The following is a 15,033-nucleotide window of genomic DNA, read 5'->3' on the forward strand; positions in this document are numbered from 1 at the left end:
ACTGATCATAATTCCATTGTTGAGGTATACTAAAATAGATTTATACTGTGCATTTTTCCAAACTCACATTGGTTTCTCATACAGCATCTCTGTAAACTACTTGTATTCACTGAATTTCACTCTCTGCCTTTAACGGCTCGCTGTAGCTCCCAACGCTCCAGCCCCCACCCTCCCTGTGAGCACAGTTGTTTCCTTGTTTAGGATCAGGGGCGGACTGGCCATATTGACGTTCGGGGCCGGTACTGAAGTGGGCACGAAGTGGGCACGAAGTCACTAGCAGCCGCCCCCCCCCCCCCCATGGACAATTTCCTCGCGGTATTACTTGCGGCACCGAGGTGGGCCGCTCGGATAACTCACTAGCACCCCCCCCCCCCCCCCCCCCCCCCCCCCCCCCCCCCCCCCCCCCTTGATCATTTACCAAGGTGGGCCGGCTGATTTGTAGTCCCAGTCCGCCCCTGTTTAGGATACATAGCGAAACACAGCCAAACTCATCCTGAGCACACACAAACTCACATCCGAAGTAAAAACAATAAGTGTGGCTTGATATTGAGTAAGAAAAAGGTTGATAAACGCTGTGAGAATGGGTCTGCAGAGAGAATTTCGCCGCGATCCCAACTGTCTGTTATCAGCCTGCAGCCAGGGAGGAGAAATCAGCAGAGCTCCCTGCTCCCTGCACACAGATGTGTGTGTGAGGAAGTCGTGGATTGGTCAATTTGGACCAATCAGCGGGGGCTTAACGTAACGGCTCCACGGATTGGTCCATTTCGTTCCGGGTACGGCTTGACATCATGCCGTCCCGGAAGAATCAAATGGACAATGACGTATCTCCAACGAGGCGTTTTGGGGAGGTATTTTCTGTGTTAGAGTTTTACTCGCTATAGGGTGTACAGTACTTTGAGGGTTTTGACTCTGCACACCGTTTACATGCATAAAAACCTTCATATCACACAAGGGGACGGGTAATAACCGGAAAAGCATGACACCTCTCCTTTAAATGAAATTAAGAAACAACTATAAATTAAAATCAGTATGGTGATAACACTCATTTTGTACAATTCTAAATATCAAACCCGTTCTACTTATTCTTAAACTGCTTTCATAGACAGCCGTTTTAGTTAAATTATTGACAATTTAAGAAACTGTTGGCTGTGATTGGTTTCTCATTGTGTGGTTAATCTTTAAATGTTCTCTAAATTTGTTGCATGAGCAGGACAAATTCACCTGACACCCCTTAGTGTTTCCTGGCACTTACCTTGCTTTGGAGCCTTTCCTGTCTTTATTTTTCTTTTGTTGAGTCAGGCTGTTGGTTTGTTTTTTGGACCTGACTGAGCAGCCGCCATGACGACAGCCCTGCTGCTCACAACTGACCTGCGCATGTCTTTCTTTAGCTCCAACATGCATGAGCAGCCAGGAAGTGACAGGGCGCTTTCAGCACGCAAAGCTGTGCAGATGATCATTAGATTTCTCAGATGACTTACTGGAAATATTACTTTTTTTTTTCTCTCTGTTTATCTTGTATAACTGAAACGCAGGTCATTATGACATTTAAAAGTCAGTTTAGTAAGCACAGCATGTGAACAAATGTGTAAAACAAAGGGGTGGGATCTAAAAGTGTTAGATGGACATTTACCACCGATTTTTAATAACGTCTTTTTGAAAATAATTTGACAAAGTTGCCCTTATTTATATTTATTTTGTCAGTCCATATTATGCTAGTTGCAAAACCCTAAAACAGATAATGTAATTAAGCTTGAGGATGTGCAGTATTACAGTCCTGTGGGTCCAGTAGATGTCACTGGACACCATTTAATTCTCAGTTTATTGTATCAGAGTTTGACCTATTTTAAGAGGCCTTGAATGAGATCCTGTTAAACAAAATGATGATTTTCTGCCTCATGTAAAGATGCCATGACCAGAGGTTGACACTGTTATTGGAAAAAGAGGAGCTTTATTCTCTCTACATCTCTTCAAGTGCTCTCATTCAGTCCATTAAATGTATATTATGTTTTAGAATAAAGCTCTACATAAACCATGTGTCTCCTCCATCTGACAGTTGTTCCTCAGGCAGTGGTGGACTGTAACTACATTTACTGACTGAGGCACAATTTTGAGGTTCATAATTGTATGTTGTGCCTCTACTGTGACATGTCTCCATGCTGTAATGTTCAAAAAGCTCTTTATTTTTATTATACTGCCTATGCTGCAGCACCTCTTTTCACCCTCTGTCTGAAACCAGAGCCCAGTCTACTCTGATTGGTTAGCTGGCCGCCTCTGTTGTTGATTGGTCAACCACTTAGAGATGTCTCACCCCTTAAGTCCTTTACACACCAAGCCGATTTCGGCCGTCGATAGATGTCGATAGATGTCGATAGATGTCGGGCCGTCGATGTGAGTTGTGTCGCCCTACTCAGATTGGTGTGTACTGCACCGTTGTGTCTTTTCGGCCGTGCCGACACCTTCCGCCGCCGATTCGACATGTTGAATCGGGAGGCTGTCGGCCAAAGAAATCACTCTGATTGGCTGTTCAGCTAGCGAATCAGTGCATGAGAAGCGAAGCGGAAGTGAGGGACCCAAACAAACTATTAAGAAGGCAAATCTGAGATTTCATTTAACTCCAGCTCTCGACACAGGTTCGGGAAAGCCCCATGAGCTTCTCGCTGTAGAGTGAAAATGGAACGCACACGCTATTTCAATCAGGAGAGACGTTGATGTATGGAATACATATTTATTACCGGGACACATAAATGAATGATAATGATTGCCACAATTATAACAGGAGAATGAAATGGTGTTTGGCGATTAGGCCCCAGTTTGCAGGATAATCATTCAGGAGGGGGAAGAACCGCTCCGATGAAACCCCCCGGGTTCTAGACACTGGTGGTGGTGATAAGTAGGTGGGAACGGACTGCAGGGAGAAGGTTTAGCTTGGTCCTGAAGGAGACAGGAGGCGAAAGGGGTGGAGGAGGGTTGCATTGTTGTCACCTGAAATGAAGCTGGCAGAGGGAAGAGCAGATATAAAAGGGATTATCGGGAGCTATGATAGGCTTGTGAGAATGGAGAGAGGAGAGATTGGTTAGCTGGGGAGTGACGCCCCCGATCACTTAATGAGTAAGGAGAGTGTAATGTGGTGACGTGTAATCTGAATGAAGAGCTTGGTCTTCCTGATTGAACTTGCGCTGAGCTTCATTTGTTGTTTGTTTATATCACACAGTCTGTTCTTCTTCTCACTGGGTGTTTCTCAATCGCGAGTAAAGCTGCTTCAGAGCCACTATTTCAAGCATACTACGTCATCGAGTGCCGCCGAAGTACTGTTCCAATCTCCAGTATACTTGGAAATCTACCGAGCCCGGCGTACTCCGTTTGGAGAAATATCGAGTGTGCACATGAGTAGACTTCGCGGTCTTAAAATCCCCACAATGCTTTGCGCACGGACCAATTTCCCCAAATCTGTGGTGGAAGATGTAAGGCGGGGCCTCTCATATGACGCACACCTGCACACTTGCTAGCGTGTTCCACTCTTTGTTTTCCGAATGTCAGGAAGTATTCTTGACTCGCTTCTGAAGCAAGATGCTCGGCAGACATGTGCTACCAAGCAAGCGTACTCGCGATTGAGAAACACCCTATGTGTATCACGCAGTCTGTGGGTGTTTCTCAATCGCGAGTACGCTTGCTTGGTAGCACATTTTAAGTCCGCGGAGTCTACACATGTGCAGCCTCGAAATTTCTCGCTACGAAGTACGCCGGGCTCGGTAGATTTCCAAGTATGCTGGAGATTGGAACAGTACTTCGGCGGCACTCTATGACGTAGTATGCTTGAAATAGTGGCTCTGAAGCAGCTTTACTCGCGATTGAGAAACACCCCGTCTTCGGGTTGTTGCCTCTTTTGAATGACGAATACACACTACCGACGCCTGCTGGTAAGGAGAGTTATTGCCACTCATGCATGCGCAGTTCCTACGTGCAACTTGGCCGTTGGCTGAAGTCTTTGCGATGTGTTCCAGTGCAAAACATGGCCAAGACGTGAGGTGACGTTCCGTCGGGACGTGTTCTTTGGTGTCAGTTTAGGTGTGTAAGGACCTTTAGCCTAACAAGCATAAGGTGTTGGAGCGCTAGCCAATAGAAGTGCGAGTGTTACATAGTGATGTCATCATGTTACTGAGGTAAACAAAGGAGTCCAATGGAGGCGTTTCAGGCAGGGGGGGGGGGAGTTTGTGGGAGAGAAACTCCCTCTGGAAAAAAACCTCAAAATCCTTATTTAACTTTACCTTATCTCATTTGACCTAGTAAGTAACACTTCGAATATTGGGATGTCTGTAAGATATGCCTATGGAAATAGGGCTGTGTGATTCTGTCTTCTTGTAAAAACATGTTTTTAACAGAAAGCATATCCTGATTTCAGGGTGGTGTCAAACTTCTTTGAAAATAAGTCAGTTGGCCTTCTAAATACAAATTACATGACATTTAAGTATAGGATCACAAAATAAGTAATCTACTGTAATAATACTCTTGGATAAGGCTACTCTGAAATCAGACAGTTGCTGTGTTTTTTGTTACTGGCTCTTGTAATGCAAGATCAGAACTAACTCAAAAGGATTAGCTTCAATGTATATAAAAAGGAATACAAGTATCAATCAGTGTCAATAAATCATCATTAGAAAACAAATATGAGTTAATATAGTCACCATTAACAGAACTGGCAGTGGCAACCTGAGAGGAGTAACTTACTTTGATCTCGGCTACAAAAGAACATATCGTGCATTTAGAATTGCAAGACTAAAGACTCATTAAAACATGTCAGTAAATACAGTACCAACGATTGACAGTGTACATTTAATCTAACTGCATATTTAAATTTGTATTATGTATATAAGTGATCTTCAATTAAAATCTATAAATAGTGATATAAGGGCTGGCAGTAGTGATGTTACGTATTGCGCCGAGGCTTCGGAGCGTGTGTCGAGTAATCCCGGAAGTTTTTTGTGAAGCTTGTATCGAGGCTTGTATCGTTTTGGGCCAGTGACGTCACTGATGACAAACGAAGCCTCGCTGCCCCTCAATACCACGTGACTGCTTCAGAAAGTGCTTTAGATCGGTTGAACTACAACGCTCATATAGAGTGCCACAGTGACGCGTCCTAAAAAAAATTAATCTATCGATTCGATTTATGATTCGAAAATTATAAAAGTAGGGTAGACATGTGGATATTATCCGGCTGAACAAAACGTGATCTGTCTCTTCAATTTGTGTCAACCACAGACCTTATTTCGAACTATTTTCCAAAATCCTATGGAGAAATTGCATTGCATTTTTGTCGAAGGAACCGGAAGTGGTAAAATGCTAACTTACTTCCAGGTTTTAGGACGAGTCACTGTGGCACTCTATTACCCATGGATGTATAATAAGAACGATATTACCCCTCCTGTACCCGGGCCCGGTGACAAGATGGAATTAAGAGAGCTCAGACCCTCACTTATATAGAGGTCGGAACATGTCATAAGTATAAATAAATAAAAGAATAAATAAATGTAGGAATAAAAACATAAATAAATGAATAAATACAGGAATAGAATGCAGTATTTTCAGGTAGATTCATTGTGTGGGCTGTGGCTCAGCTGGAAAGCAGTTGACTCACAACCGCAGGGTCCCTGGTTCAACGACTGGTCAATAAGTCTTTTTTATTAAAAGCTACAGCTAAATTATTATAGATAATGTAGTTAATAAATGTATTCTTTGATATGGTTTAGCCTTTCTCAGGCAACATGGTTAAGTTTACAAATATTATTAAGGAATACAAATCCTTAGGCTTTTCTATCACAATCATTAAACTGCAATAAATACAATAGTGTTAACATGAAAATATGATTTTATGTTCGTTGTTTAGAGTTATTCTAAGGCTTTACTCATTGGGAACTCGATATGAGATAGAGCACACTGAGATGTCAAATCTTATGGGATTAGTTTTGTGTCATAAAGATAAAGCAATACTAAGAGTTTAAGAGAAAAAAAACTGAGTCAAGCTAAATAAAATTAATTTCAAAAATAAAACTATAAATTGCAAACAAATCATTTGTGTAATCATGTAAACCAGGGATGGGCAACTTTGATGGTGGTGGGGGCCACATAATTGATGTACTGGCCACCAGGGGGCCACAGATTCACTTGGAACACACACACACACAAATTACATGTATTGTATGTAATTATTAACAAATATACTAAGTCTGACATCTTCATTGACATTTTACAATCTTTCAAGGAACATCCTCTAATAAGCTCACTAAACAAATATCAGTTCACAGAAATGTTATTTAATTTTTACAAGTGGAATGTTTGTATTGAACAGGTTATTTAACAGAGGAATACAACTATTTTAAACTATTGGAAAGCACGGAAAATGTGTGTGCATTGAGATTAACCATTAAGATGACATAAACATGAAGTCATGAACACTAACCCAGACATTAGTTGTCTAACTTGAACCTAAGACACTTGTAGCCTGTCTCTGCTGACGCACAATAAGGGGAGTGTCAACACAGGCACCTGTCAACCCGCATTCTGCTGTTCCTCAGCGCCGCACCGCTCCCCCTCCCTCCCGCTGAAATTATGAATGAAAAGCATAATAGTAGGCTAATCATAGATAACACGGCAGGGTCCGTGACAGTTTGTTTTCATCTGATTTCAAATAAACAAAGTCTTGGTTTTTAGAATATTAAACTTAATACATAAACATAATTACAAGCGGTAACTTAACGTCACAGCAGGCATAACAACAGCCGGTGTTTATTGTGAGTATTTCCCCGGGAAACAAACACAATACACACAAACACGTCACAGATTATTTCGCGAAAGACCTGCACCATCTTCATCCACGCTGGGCGTTGCTGTTATCACTTGCTCAGTGTCATTTCATTTGACCAAATGTCTTTACATATACATTTAATAGATTTTATTATTATCCACCTTTTTGTTTTATGTCCTTTTATTTCAAACATTATTTGAGACTTCATCTTCTGGTTCAAATTTAAATAAATGTAATGTCACTCTTTTGTCTTTATTCTACATGAAAATGTTAGAGATTCCATTCAAATCTGTTGACTATTCATACCTTCCTCAGGAATAGTATGACGAATTTTTAATGCTAAATGTATATCATTTTCTCACAGGATATAGAACGAGACAACACAGTTTTTATCCTTTGTGTATGAATGCTTCAGCTCTTCAGACCAACATAGTAAGATGTGAGCATGTTCCTAATTTTGTTGGTATGCAACCTAGGTCTGGTCTGTTTAATAAAGCAAATCTGCCACTTTTATATTGTAGAATTTGTTAAATTAAAGCAGTCTTTAATTGTTTGTCCTAAACATAGCAATATATGCTTTTGAAATGTAACATGTCTTTGAAAAAACAACAGTATACAGTTTATATTGTGTATCACCTTTAGCTTGAAAAAACATAGATGTGTTTTTTTTATCTATAAAATAAATAAATAGATAGACAGACACTTTATCGATCCCAAATTGAGAAATTATTTTACAGCAGCAGTGTGTTCAGGTATTAAAATATTTAAAGTTGGAACAAAGTATAAACTACACAATACAAGTATAATGCACAGCAATCCATAAAATAAATCCGATATTTTCATGAAAACTCCCCAGGAGGCACCGACACTAACGTGGCCGAGTGGACTCCGGAGTTTGCTGCATAAATTGCACTGTATGATCTGTGGTGTAGTGGGCTGTCACTCAAAAACTGAGTAGCCAATGGGGACGCACCCCTGAAAGTCCCGCCCACCTGGGACGTTTGTGTCAGAATCGAAAACAAAAATTGAAGGAGCGCAAACGAGAAGAGCTGCAGCGAGAGCAAAAGTCTGATCGAGAAAGAAGCAAAGAGAACCGCAAACAAAAAGATATTCGAAAACAAAGAAAAAAGACTTACAGTTTACATGATTACACACATGATTTGTTTGCAACTTATAGTTTTATTTTTTTAATTAAATGTATTTAGCTTGACTCAGTTCTTTTTTCTCTTAAACTCTTAGTTTTGCTTGATTCTGAGAAAGTGTTGCTTTATCTTTATGACACAAAACTAATCCCATAAAATCTGCCTGTTTTACACACTTTGGTTTGTGTTCAAATGAAGCCCATGATGAAGTCTCATGAGATGAACCCTTTTGCGAACCAATTGGCTGGAAAGCTTCAAAGCTTCATAAGGCTGAATTCATCTCGCCATCACGAGCTGGCAGTATGGTAATCGCATTGAGTCAGTATAATGGCTCTGTCGCCGCCCTGTGGACATCAAAGGTATTGGTCGTGTTTAACGAGGTAATGTTTTTCTCGCAGTAGTATGAGGATAACAAGCCAGCGGATCTGAGTTGCTGTTACAAGCAGTGTCAACCCACGCTAATAAACTGAAAACATTGGCAGCAATCTCTCAGAAGACTTCTGCTTCAGCAGCGACGAAGGAGAAACGCTTTTCTTTCGGCGTTGTTTGTTTATTTTCACCGGAGTCGTCGGCTTGGAGTTTGTCTGAAATCTCTTCGCTGTCCGTGGATTAACAGAAGAAGACCCGACTCCTAAAAAGCGCTGTGATATCAGTTTAAGAGTGAAATGTTGGATTATTTTCCTGCATCACAAGTGAATAGTGGTGTTGTGGAGGTTTCACAATTGTTCTGGTAACATAAAGTCGATATTGAGTTTACGCCCGGACCAGTCCAGCGGACACTTGTTGAAATATAATTTACCGAACAAACCTTTGCCCATCTGCTCGGGAGCTTTGCTAACGTTAGTAGCGATATTTAGCTATCGAGGCTAACAACTTTCTCTTCTCATTGCTCGTTTAAAAGTATGTTAGATGTTGACCGAGGTCGAGTGTACACAAGTTGGCAAAGTGCGTTTTTCATAATTGTTGTGATGGCACTGACAGCAGCTTAGCTCACTTGGCTAGCTGCGGCTGTTACCCAACTGTTCACCTCCAGCATTATGTTAGCCATGACAGCTAACGTTATGATAACGACAGATTCAAACAAGTGGTTCGCTGGAAATATGAAGTTATATTGTACCAGTAATTTATTCTAATAAACACGTCATTCTGCTCGGAAATAATTAAAGTTACATTGTAAACACATAATTTACAAACGCTTTATTTACTCACAGAAAAATAAGACAACTTTTATAAACTGGAGCTTTAACGTTAGCTTAGCTACGTTAGCTACTAGCTCCGCTCACAGTAGCGACTCGGTTGTGATTCTGCAGCAGTTGACACTGAATTAACTTTAACCAAACAGCGATGTGTGGTATGTTTTTAAAACTCTAATGGGTTCACCGCACTGCTCACTGGAAGACTTTGGACAGTAAACTCCCAGCCCCATCTACCACTTTTTTCAAAGTAGCTGAAGTTGTAAAACTGCGGCCCGCACGATGTCCGGCTCCCCGGGCACAGGTGGCTCAAACCCCAGGAAGTTCAGCGAGAAGATAGCGCTGCACAACCAGAAGCAAGCAGAGGAGACGCGGGCCTTTGAGCAGCTCATGACAGACCTCACTGTTTCACGGGTAAATACACTTAATGTTCAGCTAATTGTGGCCCTTTTTTGTACGAATGCGTTCATTGTGTTTAAGGACAAAGCTGTATTCTTTCACTCTGCCTGGGCTGGAGTGAGTCTGATGGACTTCCTCTGCTCACTCAAATTTCTGGTATTCAACCACCAGTACTTCTTGTTTCCCTTCCTACATCCATTCAACCAGAGGTGGAAGAAGTACTCAGATATTGTACTTCAGTAGAAGTACTACAGTGTAGGAATATTCTGTTAAAAGTCCTGCAATAAAAATAAAAAACATGTTACTCAAGTAATTGGCATCAACATATACTTAAAGCACTAAAAGTAAAAGTTCTCATTCTGCAGATTGGCCCATTTTGGAATAATTTATATTCTATTTTTGTATCATAATTATGCATGCATTAATATGTTATACAGAGTAAATGTGGAGATAATTGTAGGTACTTTGTATAGTGCAGGGTAGCTTGCAAATGTTACTCCAGGTGTAACTAAAGTGTTGTTAGTATTTAACAATATTAATTCACATTTGCAAAGTAACTCAAGACATTAAATAAATACAGTGGAGTAAAAGTACAAGATTTCACTTTGAATTGTAGTCTGGTAGAAGTAGCAAAAAGTCCCTCAAAATTGTACTTAACTAGTAGTACTTCAGTAAATGTACTTGTTACTTTACACCACTCCATTCAACAAGGGTGAACCCTATGTGCTGCAAATATATAGATGGTCAATGTAATAAAAATTACTGCAAAAAAGAAGTACCCAAACTAAAACTCTCAAAAATAAATAGGAACAGCATACAAAATCCAATATGTAACATAAACAGTGCCAGACCTGTTTTTTTTTAATTGCAACAGTATAACAGGACATTGAGAAAATAGCTCTTCTTAATCTGCACCACCCGTCTAAAGCCCCTCTCTTTATGAATACCCAAAGGAAGCACTGTTGCCTGTAAATATACAGTATGCATGTATTCAGGCTGCTGTGTCTGCACTTTGTTATTCCATTATTTTTAATGAATTCCCGAGGTAAAACCTCATGTGCCTCCTCTGCATAGAGTTAGTAGTGTGGGATGACGAGGATGGCACATCATTTGGACATACTGTATCATTCATATTTACATTTACATCTATTAGCTAATGCTCTCATTCATTTGCTGCGCAGATGCTCAGGTGTCCATAATGTATACTTACGACTTATGGTATTTCTCTAGAACCTTGATGAGGTCTCAAAACAGCCAATGTCAGATGATTTGTATGTCATGTTTAGATGCTGTGCTGTATTGTGACATTCATCTCAAACAGTGACTTTAGAGTGGAGCATAAGCGTCTTTTATAAACGATTCAAATAGTTTCTAAGTGGCTTGTTTCATGAAAAAAGACAAACCATTTCACTCTATATTATCTTATGTTATTTGTAGGACTTTCAAATGTAAGAAAAATGGGATCGCTGTCCATCACCAGGTCAAAACTCAAAGATATTGTAGTTCAAATGATATAAAAAATACCAAATCGTCCCATTAAATAGGTTGGAACCAGGTGGGAGTCTATTTTTCAACTATGGCTTTATCTATTTGTACTACTATTTAGAAAATAAGCAATTCTTTGAGCCAAGATGGCTAAAAAAAAACCTCAACTGAAAATGATCTGGTAACTATTTACTGCTTTTCTATGTCATAGATATTGTGTTTCTGACACTGAGCACTGGGAACTTGTGATGTTTAATGGAAAGAAAAAATAGATTTTTATCGTATTTAGAAATAATCATTGGTTTCACGTTCAGCTGATGGCTCATCCGCCAACTTGTTTTTTGAAAAAATAATGATGCCTGTGGTTTCCAAAGGAGATGGTGAGACTTGATAAGGAAGATTAATGTTGATGCCAACAGTTTGAGTTTAATGTTTGGTGTTTACTTCTTAAAGACTTTGGGTCACCAGTCATTCAAGACACTTTTTCAGATCTCCAGTTGTCATTTACAAAGGGAAATACATATTTGTGGCTTTTATCTGTAATTGAAGCAGCTTACTGTATTTCACATTGGTCAACGTGCTTTTTAAAAGGAGCTGTTATTTTTGTGATATATTTCTTTCTGTATATCTCATGATCCTTTGAAGCATATACACTACACATTCCAAGTAATAAAAAAAGTGCACTCTGGGAGGATATAAAGATGCTTTTCACATTATACTCGTGCCATTGGTTCACAATGTGCTCATTCTATGAGTGGGAGACTCCTGCATGGCCAGTCAAAGAGGATGTGGTTTTGAATGAAGTATGCCATAAGGTATGAACTGTAAGTGACCTTGCGAGACAGAAAAGTCCAGTCAGCTAGGCTGAGGCAAACAGCTGGAATTAGAAGTCGCTGCTTCAACATTTACCCCAGTGACCAAAGGACTGAATATAACTCCCTCTGAGGGGCTCATAGGAGCAGTACCCACACAGACCCCAGCCTTCTCTCAGCTGCTGGCGGCCCTGTGAACCATAAGTGTGTAAAGTCTGCACGTCTGCCGTTATGTAATCCCTAACGCCAACACTGGTGTAAGAGGTTTAAATGCGGATTTGGTTTAAAAAATAAATAAAAAATCATATTTGGTGATTTGACCTAGATTGAAAATTAAATGTCACTGGTGTTACGCCAAAAGTAATCACAATATTATCAGAAGTATGTTTGTCATGTGTCACGGCAGCAGGAGGAGTTATCTGACACACTGGCTACTGTCAAAATGTAATTCACATTTTTGGTCACTGTGACATTTTTGTATTTGATGGTGTGAAATGTGCCTCCTCTAAAGCAGTGGTTAGGTTTGGAAAAAGCTTTCAAGGTTGAAGTATTTTCTCAGAATCAAAGATGCTGTCTCTTGGTTTGTAAGGCAAAGTGCAGAGAGAAGGGAAGGTACCCACGGCATGACTGGCAGGATTGTTGTTCCTTCTGTTGAGGCAAGAAACTGGCGCGGCGCGGCAGTAACGTTATCATGTGTAACGTTACTGTTTAAACTGTGGATAAAGCAGCTTCATCATGGCAACTGGACAACAACTAAGCTAACATGTCCATTAAAGTTTAAATCTTCCGGACAAAATGAGAAAAGTGCCGGTCAAATGTCTTCTTTGTTATTTATTGAGCTTTAAAACAAATTGATGATTTGATATTAAACAAACTAATTATAGTAGATTAACTACATTATTCAAAAGTGTACAGTCATTTATAATAACACGGGAATAATAAACAGAGCACTCTCTCCTTCTCCTGACAGCCCGCCAGTATCTCATGCAGATCGCTGATCCAGTAATGAGTGACCCGACAGTAAAACTAAACATATCTATAACTAGTTTAGGTAGTTTGAGAGGTAATTAAAATAGCTACGTGTGATTTTCTAACCTGAAGTGTGTGTGTGTGTGTGTGTTTTGCTCTGCTCACCACTGCAGGTGATTACAGTATGCAGAGCTGCGTGTCGACTCGTCAGCAGCAGCTGATCTCTCTCTCCCGTCAGATTAGACTTCACTCGCGTTTATGTCCATATCGATCAGAACTAGCTATTGAAAGCGATGTCAGGCGCCCAAGCTGAGATTGTATATATTTCCGCCTTTTAACAGTGCAATTAAAAAGTATAAATATAGTATAAGAATGTGGCAATTCGCCTTTATTGATAGCATACATTTAGAAAAAATAAAATAAAAAACGAATATCCGAATAACGAAATTGAAAAACGAATAGTAGGCCAACGACCGAATATTCGGATATTCGGGTACAGCCCTAGTTGACACTTCATCATAGTAACCGCACGTAAAGTGACACATGTTGTACCAAAATAGAGAGTTTTACCTCACTCTTTCTAAGCCCCTAAACCCATCCCTTATATCTTGTCATGTTCATAATCTCTGTGAGAGATCTCTGTCCGTTCGCTGTAAATCCCATTGATAAAGTCGAAACAAGGTCAGCCTTTGAGATTCAAATGTTGCCATTTAGGTAGTCTAAGGAAGAATTACCCTCGGATTTTCGTTTTCCTGATAACAGCTGCTGATTGCTCTGTTTTGCTTACCTTGGCAGAACAAGCTTCTTCTTTTTTTCTGAGGATATCTTTGTGTCATCTCATCTCCTGGTAGTGTGCTGGGTTTAGATGCCAACCTGCACATATACTAGAGATTGCAACTATTGCTGCATTTTTGTCAGTTATTTTGGATGCATTTGTGCATTACTAATGAAAGCATATGATTCCTTGTTTTTTTGCAAATGGGTGTAAATGTAGGTGAATGTCTGTCTGATTGAGTTATGGTTGCTGTTTTAATTCTGTAGTAGCCTATTGTCTCACAATAAGTCTCAAAAGTCTTTAATTCCTTCCATGCAGTTTGCTTATGCTGCTTTCAAGAGGTATACATAGAAAAAATAAAGAAATCACAGTGAGACTTTTGACTCTCATTTGAGAAACAGTGACAATGGTGAAAAAGAAAAGCCCTATATGAAAGTGTACGTTTTTTTTACTGGAAGTTATATGTGCTTTACACTTGAAGATGTCCAAAATTCAAAAATCCTGACCATTTTTATTTATTTTTTTTCTTCCCCTTTGTGACGAACAGGTGCAGTTTCAGAAGGTCCAGCAGCTTCGCTTGACTCAGTCCCGGGCGCAGTACTATGGCTCTCTGCCTAACGTCAATCAGATTGGCAACACCAGCACTGAATTCCAGGTGGGTTTTCATTTCGTTTTTGTACAGAGCAATAGTGTTGCAGTGATTACGTATTTTTGTATGCCAACTCGGACGTTAGCATCGCAAGGGCTCACTCAACAATAAGTAACGGGATTTTTCCATTGGATTTAGGAATATTGCATAAGATAAGATCAATGGCAAGCACACATTTATTATATTTACACGTGTTGTTTAGCAGAATAACCTACACGTATTAACACCACTTTAATAATAGTTAAAGAGTGAATGTAATCGCAATAAACAGCTGACGTTAGGCCATAAACCAACTCCGGATGTTCCCATGACTTCCCGTCTGGCTTGTTAGCAACCGCTGCTTTTAGGACTTCAAAGTCAAATCTCATAATCTCATTGTATTAACCACAGGTGATTAAAAAACAATTGACTTCAAGACGAGGGAGCCCAGAAGTAAATCAGCTTTGTGCTTATTCCATTATTGCAGTGGTTACTGTAGAATTCATATTTAACACTGTGATACGTTGTGTCCAATCAGTGTTCAATGGTTTCTTAAGGTGTGTTAAGTCAGAAAGCACACAATTATGTCCCTCAAGTTGAAAAATACTTAGGGGACATGCAAGTGTGTGCGTCAGTTTCCATCGGTTCCAGGTGATTTGCGTCTTTCCCTTAATTTTGAATGAAAGCGCGTCACCACTAATGTTCCTTTCTGATTCTTTCAGACCACAGGATAACAGTTGTCTTGCCTTTGTTGCAAATATAAAACAAAAAAACATGGGGAAGTAATGGACTATGCGCTCGAAAAGTGGAGCGAGGTTAAACACTTTTTTT

At 39.9% G+C, this 15,033-nt stretch overlaps 1 protein-coding gene across 2 annotated transcripts in view; it reads left to right on the top strand.

The window, feature by feature from the left end:
* Positions 1–8,330: 8,330 nt before the first annotated feature.
* The window catches only part of crtc3 (CREB regulated transcription coactivator 3), a 44,655-nt gene continuing 37,952 nt past the window's right edge, over positions 8,331–15,033 (top strand). For both annotated transcript variants that reach the window (XM_034116456.1, XM_034116458.1), the window contains exons 1-2: positions 8,331–9,548; positions 14,122–14,229. In XM_034116456.1, the coding sequence (XP_033972347.1) occupies positions 9,417–9,548; positions 14,122–14,229 (240 nt within the window). In that variant the 5' untranslated portion in view covers positions 8,331–9,416. The remainder of the gene's footprint in view (positions 9,549–14,121; positions 14,230–15,033) is intronic.

Source organism: Trematomus bernacchii, unplaced genomic scaffold, assembly GCF_902827165.1.
Source record: "Trematomus bernacchii unplaced genomic scaffold, fTreBer1.1, whole genome shotgun sequence".
Taxonomy (NCBI): Eukaryota; Metazoa; Chordata; class Actinopteri; order Perciformes; family Nototheniidae; genus Trematomus; species Trematomus bernacchii.